We start from the raw sequence: 21,612 nt of genomic DNA, 5'->3' as shown, positions 1-21,612 counted from the left end.
TTTTCACCTTCATGACTTGTTTACAATTATCATTTGCATAAGAATGTGTCCATAACAAAGCTAAATATACTCTGAAATTTTAAATGAATCTTTGCTAACTTAACAACAAGCACACAAAGTATTTGGCACTGTGCAACACAGAGTTTATTCAGATGATATTTCAGGTCTTCAATTCAAGAGTCATTTTCTCCCCCAATCCCTTTATCATAGGTTGGGCAGGAAAATCTAATGCGGATTACCCTGTTGGGTTTCATTCTGGTCCAGTGAAGGATACCAGTGGATCTTTAAAATGTCTGTGCTGTCATTCATTATATACTTTACTATCACCTTAACTTATGCTTTGCTTTGAACTTTTTTAATGCTACCTATTCATTGTCTGAGGGACGCGGGTGGCGCTGTGGGTTAAACCACAGAGCCTAGGGTTTGCCGATCAGAAGGTCAGTGGTTTGAATCCCTGCGACAGGGTGAGCTTCCATTGCTCTGTCCCAGCTCCTGCCAACCTAGCAGTTCGAAAGCATGTCAAAGTGCAAGTAGATAAATAGGTACCGCTCCGGCAGGAAGGTAAACGGCATTTCCGTGCGCTGCTGTGGTTCACCAGAAGCGGCTTAGTCATGCTGGCCACATGACCCAGAAGCTGTATGCCGGCTCCCTCGGCCAATAAAGCGAGATGAGCGCCGCAACCCCAGAGTTGTGGGGTCCCTTTACCTTTAACTATTTCATGGCAGCAGTCAGCAGCAGCCAGTGTTGTGGGACAGAGCTACCCTTCTGGCACTAGCATCACTACAGCTTGCTTAGATGGCATTGGGATAGGGTAAAAGCCATGATGGCACATGGTTCCTCCCAACTTATCATCACAGCTGTGATTTAAGGTAGGTTAGACAGAAAGGTAGTGATTAGCCCAAGGTCACAAAGTATAGTTCTTTGCCAAAATGTTAATTTGAACCCAAGTCTTCTTGTTCCAAGTATGAAAAACTATTCACTACAACATCCTTACTTTATTTGGCCTAGCTTTAAATAGCTGGTGTATTAAAAAAAAAAGGTTTGGAATGATACAGTATATTATATTACATTTGTGGATTGTGTTGCTGTTGTTGTTGTTGCTGCTGCTGCTGCTGAATAATATACCAGGCCTTTCTCGGTGCATTTCTTCTCAAGTACTTCACTAGATTACTTGGTAACATACAATGCCAAGTCTATTGTCAGATTTTATTTTGTTTTATTTGTACTTCACTTCAGAATACTGTATGAGAACCAGTCTTTTACTTCAGCCTTTAATTTGACTGAATTTTAAGATATCTTTTCAGTTGAGCCTGACTGGAAAATTATGTAACTCATTGGAATAAGCAAATTGACATAAAAAAGAGCTACGTTTATGACTTACGGGGGCTTTCAGTCTGCACACTAAGGCTTTCAAAGGGAATAGGCTACTTGGATTGGCATCTGTAGTCTCATGAATTATTTAGTTAGCATTGCATAAGCATCCATTTGAAAAAGTGGATGAGGAGGTTTTGAGGATGAAAATTACGTTGTACTTTCATATTTGTGTTGCCTAACACTATTTAGGCTAAGTCTGCCTATGAAGAGTTGTCTCTTCTCTAAGGGCTTCTGTTAAACATACATGCATTTAATAAAAAGGGACTTGCTTGTTCAGTGTCCCTCCCTTTCCCCCAGTTTTTGGCTTGCTTCCTACAAAAAGGAACAGAACCGCATATTTATATACACTCCCAATGCAAAACATGGGTATGGCGAGCATGTTGGTATAATTTAATGTACTGCCCCAAGATAGCAACAATTGCATCTGGTTAAATACCACAGAGCATATGTTCACAGCTGCAGATTGCTGCAAATAGCTGTGTTTTGGCCTCACTCCCACATTCACGTTTCTCCTTGAATTTTGCCCTTTATATATTATTATTATTTTCAAATCACATTCTGTGTCTGATATACAAGCAACAGGATGGCATTTTGGAATGATACTTCTGTCTAAAATAATGAGCTAAGTTAAATAGCACCTATTAATATTTCCATTGTGTGTTCTTTTGTAATGGAGTTTGATGTTTCTGTGTGGTTTAGTTTACTTCAAATCATTTTCATGGTTAGAAGAATGGGGAAATGCCACATCCTGTCAGAGTTGCCAAGAAACAAGTTAGAGCTGTCAACAGTAATTCATTCATCTGCATTTTTAAGCAAGTCTTCAGCGTTTCTCTCCACCCTTAAATGAATGAATAGCTGCTGTTGTGCTGTGGGAGAGTTGATTCAGTCCTTTATTGTGAATGCCATACAGGAAAAGAGAAAATAACATTTACACAGGGAGTTTAAGATATTATGAAGGTTTTGACTACGCATTGAATATTTTGCTTTATAACTAGAAATGATTTAGCTTTTTAAAATGAAATCACTACTACTATAAAAGATGGATTTCAATTAAATATATATATTTCCCAAAACATGACTCCCTTTGCAGTCATGCAACCTCCGACATACACAGACTTTGTGTGCATTGAAGGACTTCCATATTCACTACACAGTCAACTCTGTATAACTCAATTATTTCAAATCACGTGCAACTTTCTTTGGGGGAAAAGAAAAGGAAGGCAGTCAAGTGAGTTAAAAACAACAACAGTCTAGTGAATTAGAAAGTGAACCAAGGCCTGCTTTTGTATTCTAAAGATAAATGGCAAAACATTGCAAATAGAACTAGTGCACTTGGCAGTGAGACCAACTTAAAGTAAATCAAAAACTGACAAAAAGATTGTGGAATACAATTCTAATTGGTTTGCAGGGGGGCGTGATCTGATAAATTGCAATAAGGATGTATGAAAATTCAGATGAAGGTTGGAAGGAAATGTAAAGTGAAAGCATTGTGTTGCATAAAATAAAATACACTGTAAAATGGTCTGCAAACATCCATGCATGCCTACTCAGTAGTACATCCAATTGCATTTAACAGGCTTGCACTCCAGGTAAATGGGAATCAGATAGCAGCTTCGAGGATGTAGAAAGGCTGCTTGGATGAGTTAAACCAACCGCCTGTCTCCTTGATCCTTGCCCTTCCTGGCTCATAAAAGCGAGATGGGCTCCGTGGGGTGGTGAATGCTTCTCTCTGTAAGGGAGCCTTCCCAACCCACTGAAATAGGTGGTTATTAAACTGCTTCTTAAAAAACCATCTTTGGACCCGGCCAATATGGCCAATGATTGCCCAGTCTCAAATCTTCCATTCTTGGGCAAGGTGATTGTGTGGGTGGTCCCTGAACAACTCCAAGTATGCCTGGAGGATGCAGACCATTTGGATCCCTCCCAAGCGGGATTCAGGCCTCATTATGGGACTGAAACTGCCTTGGTTGCGCTGGTCGATGATCTCCAGCGGACTAGAGACAAAGGTGAAAGCTGTTTCCTAGTTCCGCTGCATCTCTCAGAGGCCTTTGATACCATCAACCATAACATCCTTCTGGACTGTCTACAGGAGTTGGGAGCTGGGGGCACTGTTATGCAGTGGTTCCGCTCCTTCCTCCTGGGCCATGTACAGAAAGTGGTGTTGGGGGATGAGTGTTCGGACCCCTGGGCTCTCACTTGTGGGGTGCCTTGGGGCACTGTCCTCTCCCCCATGCTTTTGAACATGAAGCCGCTGGGAAAGATAATCAGGGGGTTTGGACTGGGTGTTCATCAGTTTGCAGACGATACTCAGCTCAACCTCTTCTTCAAATCAGAACCAGTGAGGGTGGTGAAGGTCCTGTGTGAGTATGTGAGTGTCATAGTATATGAGTGATATACTAATGAAAGCAATGTCTTAAAACAGTACTGTTAAACAGCCCCTGTACACTATTGCAAAATGTTAAAATTCAAAGTTAAAAGTTAGTGACATTGGTGGTGATGGAATTGCTGCCATGTTTGACTGGATAATGTTTGACTGGATAACTAAATCAGGAAAATAGCATAATTATGTACATTTCTACTCAAAAATAAGCTCAGCTGAGTTCAGTGAGGCTTGCTCCCAGGTAATACTCGGAGATATGAGTAGAATAATTCCACTGTTGAATGCAATTTGTCAGGACAGAACAAAGTAATTCTGCTTATTCTTATATATGCATCAGACTATATGCAAGTCTGAATAATGTGTTGCATGTTTGCAGCCTTAAAGGGATTGCCTGACACTGAGATTGCAATATTTTTTTAGTGATGGACCTCAGGTCCATTACTGAAAGAAAAAAAGATTTCTTATTTACAGACATTTCCCATTTATAACATTTAAATGTGTTTCAAACATTTTATCGTTATATTTGTTATGATGAGTAAGATCTGAATCAAAATCTGAATCAAATGAAGAATGATATCTAAATGTTTCAAATAAACAAATTAATTCTAAACAGTTTAAGAATACCGAGAACGTGTTTATGAAAGGTATATATTTCCTCTGATTTGCATTGCTATCTAGCCACTTAAAGTTCTCATTCTCTCTTGGGTAGTCCAACAAATTCAGATAGTCTCCTTTAAATAAGTCACAGAATCTTAGAGTTGGAAGGTACTCCAAGGGTCACCTATTCCAACTCCCTGCAATGCAGAAATCTCAACTAAAGCAACCATGACAGATTGCCATCCAAGACATCCAATTCATGCTAGCATGTATATGTCAACTTTTCTCCAAGGATTTCAAGGTGGCACGCATGCTACCTCCCCTGTGAGGTAATTAGGTTGAGAGATAGTGACTCGCCCAAGATCACCCAACGAGCTTCATGGCTGAATGGGGATTTGAACCCTCGTCTCACAGGTCGTAGTCCGCCATTCTAACCACTTCACCACAGTAAAAGCTTGCACATTGCAATGGCTATAAGAGCACAACATGGTAAATAAATATGGATGAGAATATGAGCTTCAAGAGTGAAGAGAAGGAAAATAAACTCCCATTTTGAGACTCCTGTTCTTTTGTCATCCTCACAGGTATGGCAGTTTTCTACACAAATATAGCGTAATTCTAGTTTATATATATATTGGAAGACATAAGGGTGGAGATATATTTGAAGAGTATTCAAAATTTAGCATCCTCCAGTCATCAAATGTCTTATACAGCAAGAAATTTCTTCTGCCTCCCATCTAATTAATATATTAGTAATCCGTAGTAATTTCAGTAACACAGTGATTCATAAAATGAAAGTGAAATTGCATCGAAATATGTCAACCATTCAAATACACCTGTACACCTATGGCATCAACCTGACAATTAGATGATTTCATATTTACAAAACTGTAATGGATACCATAACATCTGCACACAGCAGAAAACGTTCATTGCACAAACAGGATTCTAAGAAGGCTAATGGGAAACATATTTTTTCTTTCTTTTTTAACAGTGGAAAAAAGGTTTCTAAATGTTTACAGTGAAAATGTCTCCTTGTTTACACATCGTATGGGTGGAGGCCTGATGTAAATCAGCAATTTCTGCAGCAAAAAACAAAAAAAAATTAATTACCATTTCTAGCTAATTAGATTGCTCTGTGAATTTTGACAGTTGAATTGCAGTTTGACCAGCCCATCAATTGAAACATTTGCAAGTATTGAACATGACATTTATATGGCAGAGATGACAGTAATGTTCATTTAGACTGAATATGCAGAGAATTGTAATTGGGCTAACAAGCCTTGTTACCTGGCCTAATTCCAGTTATATTTGCAATCTTTCTTTTGTGTTTCCTTTATTCATTGATAATGTCCGACATTCAGGTCAAGCGTTTCCAAAGCTTTATATTTGATCCTCTTCTTTTGGACACAAACATATACTCTGCATGTCATGACACAATTCACCAAGCATGACATTATGTTGACGTTATCATAAAATGGCAGAATCCTATGCTGAACGGGCATTCAGGTTTCACAAACAGAGGATTGTACTAAAGCACCACCCTTGCACTTGCAATTATGTGGAAGGGTTAGCCTAGAAGCAAGATGTATAGTGAAGCTGCAATCCCATGCTCCTTCACCTGGAAGTAAGTGTCATTGAACTCAGTGGAGCTAACTTCTGAGTAAAGGATTATGGTATGAAAGGTTTGAAATCAGAGAGCTCTGAAAGGGTCTTCTGTTGCTGCAGTGTTCATACTTTAGTAGTATTTCAATACTAAAACACAGTTTAAATATACAGTAGTACTTTTGTTTCCTCCGTGTTACAGGAATGCATAGCTGCACTTTGAAAGCAAGCGACTTGTAATCCTGATTTTCCTGTAGAACCACTAATACCGTGACAAAAAAAATCCTGCATTTTTAAACACTGTCCATCAATTAATGAAAGTAGAAATAGCAGTTGAAAATTATCAAAGAGAATTAAAAAAATAAAAATAAAATTCCACCCAAGAAATCTCATGAGTGGGGTACAAGTTTGTTTGTTTTTATGTAATTGCCTTACTTTTGTGTTGGCTGAGTGATGTTTGTGAATGTCCTTTCATTCTATATAGTCTCACCTGTGGTGCACAGTCTTCACGCTTTCCAGGTATGAGCATTTCAGTCAAAGCTCCAGGGAATAAATAAGGTGGTGTTCAATGGAATTCTTAGGCTAGCTCTGGCATTAGTGCTAGCACAGGGGGATTTTTCTGCACCTGTGCACCACACCATCCCATAATCTGCTCTGGAGAGTTGAGGGAAGCCCCAGAACAGATTTAGAGGATGTGTGGAGAAAGGAGAAGGGCAGAATCTTCAATTGTAAGGAGAAATACTTGCAGTTGATGGAGTGATCACCTTAGTGTTATGCTGAATACAACCCATAATGAGATAAAATCTCCCAAGGGACTTTTTCAGATCAAGAACAGTAGGCATCCAGGAAAGCTGCAGAGTGCTACGGAAATGCTTACTAGAAAGAAAACACATACATCATACTTGGCCTCTCCACAACAATAAGATTAGCTCAAAACCCCAAATCTGCCTAATTTATAATGACATTTCATGCCCTAATAACAGAGCAGAAAAATGGAAGCCTCTTTTGCAGAGAAATAAAACATTTGAGATAGTTGAGGACAGATTTAGCACAACATCTGCCATTAACACGTAAGTGCCCTCATTCAGTGCTACTCAAATTGGTGGTCCGTGGACTGGTGCCAGTCCACAAACCATTGGCTGCCGGTCTGTGGTGACTCTACTACACTCCAGGTTAGGTGGGATGCTTCAGGGACCAAAAATGATGCCAGTCCCTGACACATTGTGGGGTGGGAATTGCTATCCAGCACATAAGATGGTTTGATTGTTGGATTTCAAGCCAAAAGTCAGAGGAATTGGCCACCCTCCAGGTGCCCGGCTTGAATCCTTGTTGACCTCCCTGTCAGCGACTCCCGGCAAGATCAGGCGAGGTCTCAACCGGCGATTCTTCTCAACGTGAAGAAGAACACACCACTCCTCCCCTACCATCCCCAGGGAGGGGAGAGAGACAGACAGAAATGTATTTACATGCCTTTATTCCTGTCTTTCCAGCAGTACAGAGAAATCATGACTGCTCTCTCTCATCACCAACAGCAGAGAGAGTAACTCCTCCCATGTACTTCCAGTACAGGGTCATGTGACACTCTGAGCTAACATCCGGTGCTCAGTGCACAGAATAGACTGTCCCTTGTTCCCACGGTACAGTCCCATAACATCAACATCCTGTTTGGCTTTCCAGCCACCTGGAGCTCGCTTCTGCATTGCTCCTTTTTCGTAACATTGATAAGCACTGCCCTAGTTGAAACTCCTAAACTAGATTTATTTATTTCATTTTGTGCAGTGCAGTCCACATACAAGCTGGAAGTGCATTGCCCCCGGCAGCACGATCCCGGTGGGGTGCTATCACAGCTGCCCCCGCCCCGCCCCAACTGGAGGCCACACCCCCTCAGGTGGCGTGCCACACCCCCAGGACGCACGCCAGTCCCACCAACGCCTGCTCTCCGCCCTCCAGTGCCGGAGCATGAAGCTCGTCCACTGGGTGCATGTGAGAGAGTTGTTTTAGAGAATTTAAAAGACCTACAGTGGTACCTCGGGTTACAGACGCTTCAGGTTACAGACTCCACTAACCCAGAAATAGTACCTTGGGTTAAGAACTTTGCTTCAGGATAAGAACAGAAATCGTGTGGGGGCAGTGCGGCAGCAACAGGAGGCCCCGTTAGCTAAAGTAGTACCTCAGGTTAAGAACAGTTTCAGGTTAAGAATGGACCTCCAAAATGAATTAAGTTCTTAATCCGAGGTACCACTGTACTGAGTATTTTATTTTATTGCCCTTTTCCCATAATGTCTTTGTATATGACTTGTGTGGCCCACCTTTCCAGAAAAAAGCTCATTAGTCAAACCTACCATAGCTAACTCCTAAATCAAAACAATCTATGACTTAAATCACCACCAAAATTTATCTTATTTAAATATGGATGGGTTTTAGTGTTTCTTGTCCTCTGACATGCATTGTGATTGCCCTTGCACCAGATCATATGACAAACATGGCTGATCAGATTCAACTTGGGGGAAGCAATATAGCTGAAAGTGTCTATGTTCTTTCTCAACCCTTTGTAAACTAAAAGACTTGAATAACTGTGATTTGAAGAATGAAAGGTATATTTTATGGATGTCAGCAGGTGGTCTCATAAATCCTACCCAAATACTGTTCTACAATGGTATTTCTAGGTACTTAATGGACTAGGGGGACAGGCCTATTACAGAAATTTGGAAAATTAAGATAGTGGGTGGCTAAAGTTTTCCCAGCACTGCATTTTGTAATGTGCCCAGGCACCCAGGAGCAAAGGATTTCTTCTTTTTTTTAATACCCTTTAAAAAATATGGAGAAGAAAATCTAGGGCCCAGTTCAAATAACCTGGAACTTGGACCATTGGGCCAGTTCCTAACAAATTGCCTGGAGTTCTATCATGTATATAATATGCACACTTTATTATTATTTTTTCTTAATAATTAAATGAAAGGAATAAAACATTTGTTAAAGGAACCATTTGATTCTGATCAATATAAAAGTTCTATTGATGTACTACAGATCTTTGCATCCTTAGATTTATTTTTATTTTTTGTTTTACAAATTGTTTTGACCGTATAATTTGTGGCTAATAGTAAATGCCTTTGCCATTATCTATTTGCGAACAACTGGCGTTGACGGGCATTTCAAAATACTGAATTTGTTTGTCTTGGCAGGGTATAGGTCAGGAAAAATCATACCAGCTGATCTAAATAAGTAGACCAGATACTTGAATTTGGGTTTTGTTACGCTCGACTCAATAGTGAAACTTTCTTTGTCTTCTCAGTCAGAGCTTCTGACTAACCTATCTGTTCTCTTCTCCTCTTGCAATCTTTTCCTTGGTCCCAGTGGCTGCTACAAAGAGCAAAGCTAAAGGTGAGTTTTCACTTTCATTCTTGATTTACGCTGCATGGCTTTGCAGTACACATCCCACTGTGATTGCAATTAATTATGCAGATTAGATAGATCTGCATATATTTATTGAATTTGCATGCTTTGCTTGCAAAACTGAAGATGGGTATTTTTCATCATTTTGAAATTGAGCTATATAATTATTCACTGTGTCTTTATCTGAAAACAATTCAAAGTTCTCGTGAATTTCTGAACGACAAACCCTATCTCAAAATATAGAACTTCTTCTGTTTGTAAGAGATTGCTGCCAAGTTAGAATAATTAGATTGCAAAAAGAACCCCAGTTCATGGTATCTATCTTATTTGTATTATCATGCAGTTTCTGAGCTGTTCAGTTTTTAACATCAATCAGACAGGACTGCTCTGTTTGTCGAAGGCTTATTTTTTTAAAAAAAATCAAATAAATAAATCTGGATATCATCTGCATAAAAATGACACTGTGGATAATAATGGGGGGAAATGAAAGCCAGTAAAATTGTAGAAAGGATTGAAAAGCGTGAACCTAACACAAAAACTATGGCAAGCACCATTATTTCCAGGAATAATATGAAATAATCTTATAATATAATTCACTTGTGGTAGTGAGAATTTTACATAAACAAAGCTTCTATCATCCTGATAGGGGTGGGGAGGGAGAAAAGGGAGGAACTCTCTATAAAGGAGTGAGGGAGAGATGTGTGTTTTTTGTAATAAAGGGGATTCTCCCTCGATCAGACATGACAGCAGCCAATTTATGTGGCTAAAATGGTATTCTTGCACTACATCCAGATATTCAGTGACATCACATGGGGACAGGCCCTCCCTGCATACAAGCCTCAGATTGGGGGTGGAATTATGAAGTTTAGCTCACAGCTTTGCAGGAAATTGGCAAACAAGCTTAGAGGAAAATATTATGTTTCCTAACTTTGCAGAGTTTTTAATTCAAGAAATTAAGACTTTAATCTTGTACCCACTTACTTCTAAGTAGACATGTATAGTATTGTGCTGTTAATGTAAATTCAGTGAAATCAATAGAGTATTAGATGGCTTGCTAATCATTACTAAAAGATCCAGCAACAAACTATGAACCTCACTACTTGACTAATGCAGGTAAAAAGATTTAATATAAGTACCTGCACTTCTCAACGTACATTATTGCTAACATTCCCCACTTGGACTGCTTATACTTCATTAGATAATTCTGAATGGAGAAATAAACCAGGGCTTTTTACAGTATTGATGATTTCAGCAGCATAGTTATTTTCCCTTTCTAGAAATTATCAGATGGTATGCTTGGGAATGATTGTGATAGGGAGCAGTAAACTGTGTTACAGGAAACCTAGTGGAAGAGCTATACAGAACTGCATGTTGTTTTTTATTTCTATTGTGGCAACATAGCACACAATAGTCTATTTAATTGTTACTTGCTTTTAGAGTTGGATGGATCTCTCTATTTCTAGACCATGTCAGTTTTGCATGTTTATTCATAAGTGTGTTCCATCCAGTTTCTAACGATCTGCATTTTTTTAAAACAACAACAACAACAAAACCCAAACACACTGAGTTTGCATCCGGTTTCTATCTTGATCTGCATTTTTAAAAAAACAAAACACTGAGTTTGCAAATAAGAAATATCCCAGGCACCCATACCCATCAAACACATTGTTTTTATAGCATCACGGCTGGTTTAAGCCACTGTTGGGCAAAAACTAGCTGTTTCTTTACAAATTACTTGCTTAATTCTACATGTGTAATGTGTACCTGTTTTCTGACAGGAGATGTGCACCTTAGGATTTTTTTCTGTCTTTAGTCATATGGTTTTCCTTCTCCCCATTGTCAACAGTGAAAGTATGCCTTAGAATGCTTGGGCAAACTGTGGTACTGGATAGGCTAGTATGGTCCTGTTAACTGCATAAAGATTGCAGCAGGGTCTTCAGTCTCCAGGAGCTGCTTACATGATGATCCTAACCAAACTTATTCTGAACAAATTCTTCCTGGGCTGGATGGGATGGATACTTTTTGCCCATCCCTAATGAATCAACAACTTTCATTGTCACTGGCCATATTGGCTGGGTTTGATGAGAGCTGTAATCCATCTAGAGAGCATGTTAAAATATATGTGTCTGAACCCACATGTGTGTCCAGTACTCTTTGTATTCATTGTCTCCATACACATGCTTCCAAGAGGTTTAGGATCTTTTGCTAGAGTTATGGCATGCATTCCTTATGAACATGTGTTTACCCTTTATAGCCACAAGTAGTTCTCATACAAAAGAAATAAAGAAATATTGGTTTATTACATGAAATGAAAGTGACAGAATACAGTATATAAATTAAGAAGGCAGCAACTACACATACACCTTGATCTTGTGACATAGTATTTATGCAAACCTTTACTCATGCCACAATCTACAGTAATAGAAACCATAGAGAAAGTTCAGATTGACACACACTTATTCATTAACACCTTTTGGGGGAAGTCTGAATAGCCCTGGGAGATTATGGTACATTCAAAACCTGGGGAGTCGAGCCTAGCATACACATGAAGTCTCAGGGAAATTTCTCTGCCTTGCTCATGAGGGACTTATAATTTGTGAGACCATCCTCAAAGAGACTGGTATAGGAAGCTTCATTTACCCAGTGGTAAATGCACAAACAGCTTGCTGTCTGAGTAAGGTACTCAGAGCCTTCTTACCCATAGGTGCTAGGGGTGCGGGGCACTCGGGTGTTGGGCTCTCAGGGGCGCCAGGCTGAGAGTCCGGGGCCCGAGAGTTGAGTTCCGGGGAAGAGCCCGCCCGCCCGTCGGTCGGAGCGCCGCAGCGGGCTCTTCTGCTGCAGGCGGCTCTGTGCCGTGAATTTGGAGGCGACCAAGCCAGCGAGATGCTGATGCGGCCAGCCAGCTCCGCCCTCCTGTGCGCCTGGGACTGGGCAACCTGGGGAGAGGGGCGTGCCAGGTGGATCTTTGCACCCGGCACCACATATGCTTAAAACAGCCCTGAAGGTACTCACTGTCTAGGTAAGCTTCATCAAGCTTTGAGCTGGTCTGTTGTGATTGGGAACTGAAGAAAGCTTACACCTGAAGTAGCATAGAAACAGCATAAAAAGATGCCTTCCTACATCTTAACCATTTAGCTTATCCATCTATCTCAATATGGTGGAGCTAAAGGCTCTCTAGGATTCCAGACAAAGTTCTTTCCCACACCTACTTGGAGATTGAACCTTAAACCTATGCAAATAATATGCTCTACTACTAAGCTGTAACCCTTCCTCTAAACTTCCCAATGTTCAGCACTTTTGGAGAGAACTCTGGCATTGGTTGGAGGCTTCCTTGCTCTTCCCTGTGTGAGATACATTTGGAGATCACACAGCTATGTCCCTGAGGCGATAGAAAGTGCCTTTAAATTTAGTAAGTTCCAGAACTTTACAGTAAAGTTACAGAACTCTTAAAGAATTGTATTAACACCACTGCAAGTTGTGTGCTTATAAACTCCCAAATTCACCTCCAAACTCTCCCACCCGCCCGTCTTTTTTGGGGGGGGCAGGGGGAACAACAAGGTGGAAGACCTACTCCATGTTTACCAAAAGCATACAGTAGTAGAATGAAACAAAAGGTCATAGCAGGATACAAGAAGACTGTGGTTACAATTGCAATAACATAACCTGTAAAAAAACAACCACATAAAAAAAAATCTTGCTTAGACCCAAGTTCATAGCTCTGAATCAATAAATGCTATTAAATCTGAGGAAAATCTTAGACATCTCTTGAACTCTACAGTTTTCAGAAAACTTTTGAAATGCTTTGCTTTAGCAGCTCCCTGTGTGTCAGAGGTAGAAAAAGGATTTGTCATAATGTTTGTATGAATCCTAAGTAACACTCCTCACTGCTCTTCATTCTTTTCAAGTACTTTGTAGTAGCTGTTTCCAATGATGATAAGTAAGAGAAACATTCCGCATCTTAAATGTTCCAGTTAATAAAAGTATGGAGTAAAATGTACACTCTAGTTATGTATTTATTGTTATAGTGTTGCTATAGCAAATGCAATCATTTATGTGGAGCTAAGAGACTACCTTGTTCCTTAGTGCCACCACCCTTGATGCGCTATTAATGTGTGATTGTGCACTCATTCTTCCATACAGTGCATTAAAAATCTTGAGAAATTATTGGGGATAAGTGCTGTAGACATGGGGAAAGGGAGGAAAGGTGTAACTTAGATGAATAGAATACAATAGGGGCTTGTGATAGACACACCAAAACATGCACCCATATTTCAGAAGAGCAGGTCTGATAACAGTTTAGCTCATGCAACAGAAGAATGGAAATCTTAAATAACAGGGCCAGTGTGTTATACTGTCTTTAGAATGTTTGATTAGACCTGGGGAAAGCTGCATTCAAATATGTATTGAGGCGCCAAACCCACTAGGTAGCTTTGGACATTTAACTATCTATCAGCCTAGCCTGCCTAACAAGGTTATTGTGAAGATGAAAATGCAAGTTGGGATAGGAAACACTATGCCATGCAAAGCTTCTTGGAGGAATGGTGAGGTAGAAGTATTATAAATTCAATTTTTCAGCTGAAGTACTAGAATGATGTGAAGCTTCTTGTAACTAAGCTAAGATCAGTGGGAAGCTAATTCTTGGATACAGTTCTTAGGCTGGTGTTAATATTTCCCTGTCTCTATGTGAGAAAATCTTCCTGGCACAATCCCATTTACTCACAGTGACTCTGATTGATGGTAAATACACTCCATAATTTCTTATTGCTGTCCATATGCTATATCTATTTATCTATACAGCCTCCCATTGGCTTATATTGTGTTTCTTGTATTGCCACTGAGAATATTATAAGTTTAACACCTTTTCATTTGGCAAATATCCTTGCCCTTCATGTGTCTAGTCTAATAATCATGATTATTTCTACGTGTATCCATTCACCATTTAGCAGATTGTATATCAGACGGTATACTGAGTGATTTTACTCATTTTCAATTTAGATGTCTTTCCTTTCAACTGTGCCTATCAATTTTTGTAAAGATAGAAACTTTGCTTTTAGTGCCACCATCCAGCTGGCTTTTATAAATAATAATAATAAAGCCATGGGCACCTCATCTTTGTTCCCAGTGGTACCCCACTGACCTCTTTCAAACTTGAAAAGCTTCTTTCAACTGCTGTGCTTTTTATGCACATCACACTGGCAGTCTTAGCCTACTGGGTCCCTTTTCATCTGGTTGCCTCACCCCCTCCAACTTAAAAATTAATTATTAAAATTCGTCAGATTGGCACGCCACACTGCCAATGTAAGCAATATTATGCCTTACTTTTGTTTGGTTCAGGGTTGGCAGGCTGGCTCAGCATTTCCTGATAATTGTGCAATATTAGCTTTTCTGAATAAAGGTAATAAACTATTAAAATCTTTTAAAAAAGAAATACAAAGTTGAACAAAATATTCTCATAAAAATGCTAAACCTGATGGTCCCTTTCAGTCATTCCACATCACATGGAAGTGCTCCTAAGAAGACTCTAGTTATTATTCCCTCCCACTACCTCGCACCCTAAGTGAGTTGTCAGAACTTCATCAAACTGCCACCACATACTGCAAGGTCCCCAGGGCATGGGTCATGATAACGACCTTTCCATCTGGTAGAGTTCCTTAGGAATCAGTCTTGAGAGACCAATATTATTCCATATTTCATTCAGAGTTTTAGAGAAGGGAAGTGACAGGAGCGAGCCAGCTGTAAATCACACTGTGCACTCTTTGCTCTTTGTTAGCTAGTTTGCTTTTTATTAGCAAGAACAGGATCTGCACAGGCTTGGTGGAGTGTCAGGTCTAATGAGCACAGGAACCTATCCCTGATAGGTCTTGCCCCATGGATCAGTTGCCTAGACTAAAACCTCTCAACTCCCCACAGCTGTCTATGTCTCCTCCTCTCCAGGGTTTTCCCCCAAGCAACTGGAGACTGTGCCTGTGTGCCTGTCTTTGCTTCTCCTGCTTCATGTCTCTTCTGGTCTGGGCAGACCAGGGGGAAGGGAGCTTGTTTGCCACAGACTCTCCCAGCTCACTAAGCCCTTCAGCTTCCCACACCTCCTCTTCCCAGTCTTCTCCCTCTGACCACTCATTGTTGCCGCACCACCAATACCTGGGCTCTGAGCCTTCTTCCCTTGGTGGTTCCCCCGCTGGTTCCTCCCATCATTCCTCTGCATCCAGCCAGTCCATGACCGGAATATGATTTTGTTAATGAAACTCACTAAGACACCAGGCTAAAAGCCATAGCAAAGTCAAAGAAAGATTGAGAAGACATGCAGCATTCTGAGCTGAGGCAATGGCAATATAATTTCAATGTATTACTTGAGTAATTTGTAATAGGATATTGAAACAGCCACCCTTTAGTTTCAAGCACTAACAATCTCACTTCCGGAAGATTGTATCTAGTTTTGGTTGCCATAAGCTGTACTAGTTTATAATGTTACTTGGACTCACATGTGCACAGCCAGCGCTCCTGTAGGTTCATATACACACTGCTGAGAGGTTTAGGATCTTTTGCTGGAGCTGTGATGTGCACTTGTTATGGATGTGTGTTAACCCTTAACCTAATGCCCACAAGAAGCTCCTGCACTGAGGAATAAAGAAAGCTTGCTATATTTATATATACCCTAGGAGAGACAAGGTATATATAAATGCTGCTTCAGACAGCAAAGTTACAATCTAAGCAATATTAAAAATATTCTCAAACTATTCTAAAAGGCCAACAGAAACATAGGCATGGCTGTTTTGCCATAAACCCAGACTAGAAGTGGATAGGTGAAGGGGGAGGGGGACAGGAGGAAAATATACCTATCCTTAAAGCAAAGCAGACGTGTACTGAGTCTTGTGGAGCACTGGGGTAAGTGCTGTCCTGTTGGAGCTGAAAGCTACTGGAAAACCTGGGGTTTTAATAATGTTTTAGCTGATGCCTTATAGTAGGGAAGGGAGGGGCCTTGAGATAAGCAATTCTTGTCTCTTCCCCAGAGTTCCTGCCCATTTCTCATCTTGCCCATTCTAGAGAGAAAAGGACTGAAAACTGGGCTGTTATCAGAACCTGGTCATCTCTGTCTCCTATCTGCCTTCAAATCACCTTGCCAATTGTGTGGGTGAATCCCATTGGAGTTGAGTATCCTGTACTTGGCAACTAAATTTGCATGTGTTAATCTTTAGATTAGATGTAGATGTATGTCTGACTACTTTTCAGGAGGCTGGATATTCCAGGCTCACCAAAGTACCATATTTTTCCATGTATAAGACTAGGTTTTTTTCCTTAAAAATAATGTCAGAAATTAGGGGGCGCCTTATACTTTTACTCCATCTCCTCCCCATTTTCTAAAATCTGAGTCCCCCAAAATAGGTGGCGTCTTATACATGGGGGCGTCTTAAAGATGGAAAAATGTGGTATATCATGGAGTGTCTCCTACCATATTACAGTTGTGTCAATCTTATACTCATGCCATGATCCACAGAGATAAACCATGTCAAAAGTTCAGATTCACATACTCTTCTTCACAATAAAAACTAAAATTGTTTTAGGAATTCAGAATAAGGTTTACAAGCAGAGACCAAAACATTTTGCCCTGTTCGGCTTAGATAAAGAAAACTAAGAGATGATAAATTACACTTTGTAACTACAGCGGAAGGCATTATATTCAGGAAAATGCTATTAGGTTTAAGTGTATGAGTGGAAGTTAAGACCGTACATTTTCATTCATGATTTTTTTGGTTGACAACAGGAACAAGATGCCTGCAGAGAAAATAGTTCCAGCAAATTCTAGCAAGTAGCCAAATTATACTCTAAAGAGAAGGCCAAAAATTCAAAGTATTCAAATATTTCTAGGTAATTCAAATATTTCTAGATAAAATCCTTGTCACAAATATGCATGGCTCCTAAATCTACAATAACTGCATCTACAAGTTTTTCCATACATCCCTTGCAAAACCAACGTCCTGAATTTAATTTTACTAGTCCCTTACTAATCCCTAAGAAATACAGGTACAGGTACCCCTGCCCGTACGGGCCAGTTGTGTCCGACTCGGGGGTTGCGTGCTCATCTCACTTAAGAGGCCGGGAGCCGGCGCCGTCCGAGGACACTTCCGGGTCACGTGGCCAGCATGACAAGCTGCAGCTGGCGAGCCAGCACCAGCGCAGCACACGGAAACGCCATTTACCTTCCCTCTAGAAAGCGGTACCTATTTATCTACTTGCACTTAGGGGTGCTTTCGAACTGCTAGGTGGGCAGGAGCTGGGACCGAACAACGGGAGCTCACCCTGCCGCGGGGATTCGAACCGCCGACCTTACGATCAGCAAGTCCTAGGCACTGAGGTTTTACCCACAGCGCCACCCGCGCCCCCCCCTAAGAAATAGTGGAGCCAAATAAAGCCTTGCAATGAATCTGAAATGTAAAGGGTTTCTGTTATCATTCTGGCTGCTTAGTTTCATTTCTGCACAAATACACAGTTCTCCTTTGGCAACAGTTCAGCCTTCATTCCCTGTCCATGCGTGATCACCACTAGCCAATGGGCTTTCCCCCCTCATTTCTTTTTCCTTCTTGTCTCTGTCTCTCCCTCTGGCCCCATAGAACTTCGTTGTCCAGTGCATTAAACTTTTTGGTTTCTTCACTGATCTCTCTGGCCAGCTCTCTTCTGCAGTGTTAATCAGGAAAGGAACCTATCCAGACAATTCTTTGGATCTGTCCTATTCAGGACAGTCCATTCTATTCTCCCCTCCCAACAAGTTGTCAAGTTGTGTGCATGGGGATATTTTGGGGTCCCCATCTTAATCCCCCCCACACACATTGTTTTGTAGTTCTGCATTCTGTAGGGTTACCTGAAGTCTTTTGGTACCTTTTTATTAAGCATTAGGTGTGCAGTTTTAGACTTTACACAGTATTACCTTCAAATTTATTAATAGTCCACTGACCTCCACATTCTGAAAACAAATATTTGAGTCCATACACATATATGAGGGGGAAAGAAACTAAAAAATATATAGGAAAGCCCATTAGACAAAAAATCAATACATAGTTGCTTATAGCTTTATGGTTGCTTTGCAGCTTGGAATACAAACTAGTGCAGTGCTGAAATCAGTCATCCAAATTCTCTAAAGTTGTTCTCCTCTGTGAAAAAGCATTTGTTTGTCTCATTCTCAGGGAACTTTAGAATTTCTTTAGAACTTTGGTGGGTATGATGTTGAGCTTACTTGAACACTGTGAGCAGGCCATGGGGTGCTGTGTGTTTTTCTTCCTTCCCATTAAATGTTTCTCCCATGTTCTGCAACCTCTCTGATTGCCTGAGCTTCCTGATCTGAAAACGCTTCACGGGAGGTATTCTACTGAGCTTTAGTTGAAGCACAGGAAGCAAAGAGACTGAATACAGAGCTCCTGTGCACTGATTCCTTTAATAAAATAAAGATATTGCAGCTGCCAGGCACTTATTAGGCAGCTTTCCCATACCTACATGAAAACCTAGTTCAAATTGCCATGGGACTTTCAGGAAACTTGAGCACCCAGGAAGGCAGCAGACTACAGAACACCTGATAGATTATTTATGGAATGAAATAAAGGAAATACATGAAATAAATAAGAATGAAATAAAAGAAACCACCTTGAAACTAAGGCAAGTGCAAATTTTTTGCACCCCACAAATGTGAATTTCACTGATATTTTCTTCATTTGATAATTTTAATTTTTCCTCTTTAATTTATGCATGTTGGTTGAGAAAAATGAGCAGGTTTTTTGGACACAACACTAATACAAACTTTGCAACTGATTCAGTTACTTCCGATTGGGTCTCCATGATGAGGTAGGCCATATATGCTATAAAAATTATTCTGGTATAGGAACAATATAAGAGACAAATCAGTTGCTTTCTGGACTATCCCACCAGCATTATTGCTGGAATGTCTATAGCAGAGGTAGCCTTTCAGATGTCGTCAGGCTATAACTTCCATCTTCCCTGACCATTGGCCATGCTGACATCTGGAGGGCAGCACATTGGCTACCCTTGAAGTACTGGGAGCAAAAACCATGTTATAGCATTTCAGTAATGTGCAGAGGGGACGCGGGTGGCGCTGTGGGTAAAAGCCTCAGCGCCTAGGGCTTGCCAATCGAAAGGTCGGTGGTTCGAATCCCCGCGGCGGGGTGCGCTCCCGTCGTTCGGTCCCAGCGCCTGCCAACCTAGCAGTTCGAAAGCACCCCCGGGTGCAAGTAGATAAATAGGGACCGCTTACAAGCGGGAAGGTAAATGGCGTTTCCGTGTGCGGCTCTGGCTCGCCAGAGCAGCGATGTCACACTGGCCACGTGACCCGGAAGTGTCTCCGGACAGCGCTGGCCCCCGGCCTCTTGAGTGAGATGGGCGCACAACCCTAGAGTCTGGCAAGACTGGCCCGTATGGGCAGGGGTACCTTTACCTTTAATGTGCAGAGAGATGCAGAAGACTAAAGTTAAAAGCAAGTATGCATGCCACTCGGCTCTTGTAATCTTGTCCATACAGCCCCTCCCCACTAAGATTTTTCCAAAATACTTTCCTATCCAGCCAAAGTCATAGAAAGACCTTGGTGATGGTCTTTCACACAAACACACACTCCACAACCCCAAGTAAGCAAGACTACACAATACAGACAGTTATAAATTGATAGTAACATAGTATCAACATAAATTTATAATATCCCTGCCTATTGATATCAAGCAGGCACCTTAACTAGACTCTTTTCGGCACCTGCTAAAAATATTATTGTTTAGACAAGCCTACCCATATGCTCAGAAAGTTGAGGAAATTTTGATCTATTTTAGTATTTTATCTTCTGTATGTTTTAAAGTATGGTTGAATCTCCCCTTGATTTTATTGTTTTAACATTTTGTAAACTCCGTTCAAGTTATGCATAAATTTTATGAAATAAATAAATAAACTGGTGCGCAACTGTCTTCTAATTAAAGTTCCCCGAAGCTGCACTTCCGTGACTATAAATGTAAATAGAAACATAAGTGAGCCTGCTAAGAATGGACAAATATAGGTCTTATATGTGATACCATTAGTGTCTCTCTTCTCCTGCCACCTGTGCTCCCATGTTGTCACTTTCCATGCACACTCAAAGATTAGGAAATTGATAAATTGCTGTTATTTAGTTATTCTACTCCACATTTTAGATCAAGTCCTCATAAGGCATTGTATGAAAAATAAAATAAACTTTTGTATCATCTATCTATTTATCTATCTGTCATCTGTCTATCTGTATATCATCATCTATCACCACAGGAAGATCAGGCTTAAAATGGAAGGGAAGAGATTTCCCGCCTCTTACTTTTAGAGATGACTTGAGTAGCATTCAAGAGCTCCCTGCAGCAAGCTCGCTGGTGCACCTGATTGCTTTCCTGAGCCCAATGCCAAGAAGGATCACCCCCTCCTAATTGGTTAGGAGGAGCAATCCTGCTTAGTGCTGTGTTTAGGCACACCCAAACTCAGATTCTGGAGTGCCTGAACTCAGCAGGATCTGATGTTTTGTATCAGCTGATGTGAAGGGAGAGTGATCCTGCTTAGCACTGGGTCACTGCTTTGTGAACAGCTTCAAAGGTTCCTGACATCCAGATGGTTGGCGTGCAGTGCCGGATTTATGAATAGGCTAAGTAGGCTGAAGCTTAGGGCCTCTAAATCTAGGGGGCCATGCCAGCCCGTCCACTCCCCAGCGGGCAGTCTCCCCTCTCCCAAAATTGCAAACCCAAGACTTCATGCAAGGGCAGGGCAATTTGGGACTCTAAATCTAGGAGGCCTTGCCAACCTGCTCTCTCCCCAGTGTCGCAGTCTCCCCTCTCCCAAAATTGCAAACCCAAGACTTCATGCAAGGGCAGGGCAACTCAGGTCCAGCAACTATGAGACTCAGGGCTAGCCAGTGGGGCCCAGTTCGAAGCAGTGGGGCGCAACTTGATAATTATTTTTTGGTAGGGCCCCAGTTCACAGCCAAAGTCTGCAAAATATTATAGATATATAGATAGGGTGCCCACTTACCCTCTTTCTTGACATGGAATGCTCTCTTTTGGAGTCTCCAGGTCTAGTACAAAGACCATAAGAAGGGAGAGCAGGGACCTTGAAGTTCCCAATAGCTGTTAATCAAGCAAGAAAGCAAGCACACACACAGGTCACCTTTGTCACAGTCAGGACGCCTATGTCCTGGCCAGGCCTGCACCCAATCTTGTTTTTGTACAATCTTGTTTGTTGTCAGTAACCAAAATTATATTGTCAAC

At 41.0% G+C, this 21,612-nt stretch overlaps 1 protein-coding gene across 3 annotated transcripts in view; it reads left to right on the top strand.

Moving 5' to 3' along the window:
* The window catches only part of CADM2 (cell adhesion molecule 2), a 356,070-nt gene that overhangs the window by 177,335 nt on the left and 157,123 nt on the right, over positions 1-21,612 (top strand). For 2 of the 3 annotated variants that reach the window (XM_053386462.1, XM_053386460.1), the window contains exon 2: positions 9,311-9,337. The exons of the other annotated variant lie outside the window; for it this stretch is intronic. In XM_053386462.1, coding sequence (XP_053242437.1) covers positions 9,311-9,337 — 27 coding nt within the window. The remainder of the gene's footprint in view (positions 1-9,310; positions 9,338-21,612) is intronic. 3 annotated transcript variants of the gene reach the window in all.

Source organism: Podarcis raffonei, chromosome 4 (assembly GCF_027172205.1).
Source record: "Podarcis raffonei isolate rPodRaf1 chromosome 4, rPodRaf1.pri, whole genome shotgun sequence".
Lineage (NCBI taxonomy): Eukaryota > Metazoa > Chordata > Lepidosauria > Squamata > Lacertidae > Podarcis > Podarcis raffonei.
Note: the sequence above shows the minus strand (reverse complement) of the source record. Positions and strands in the feature narration are given on the sequence as shown.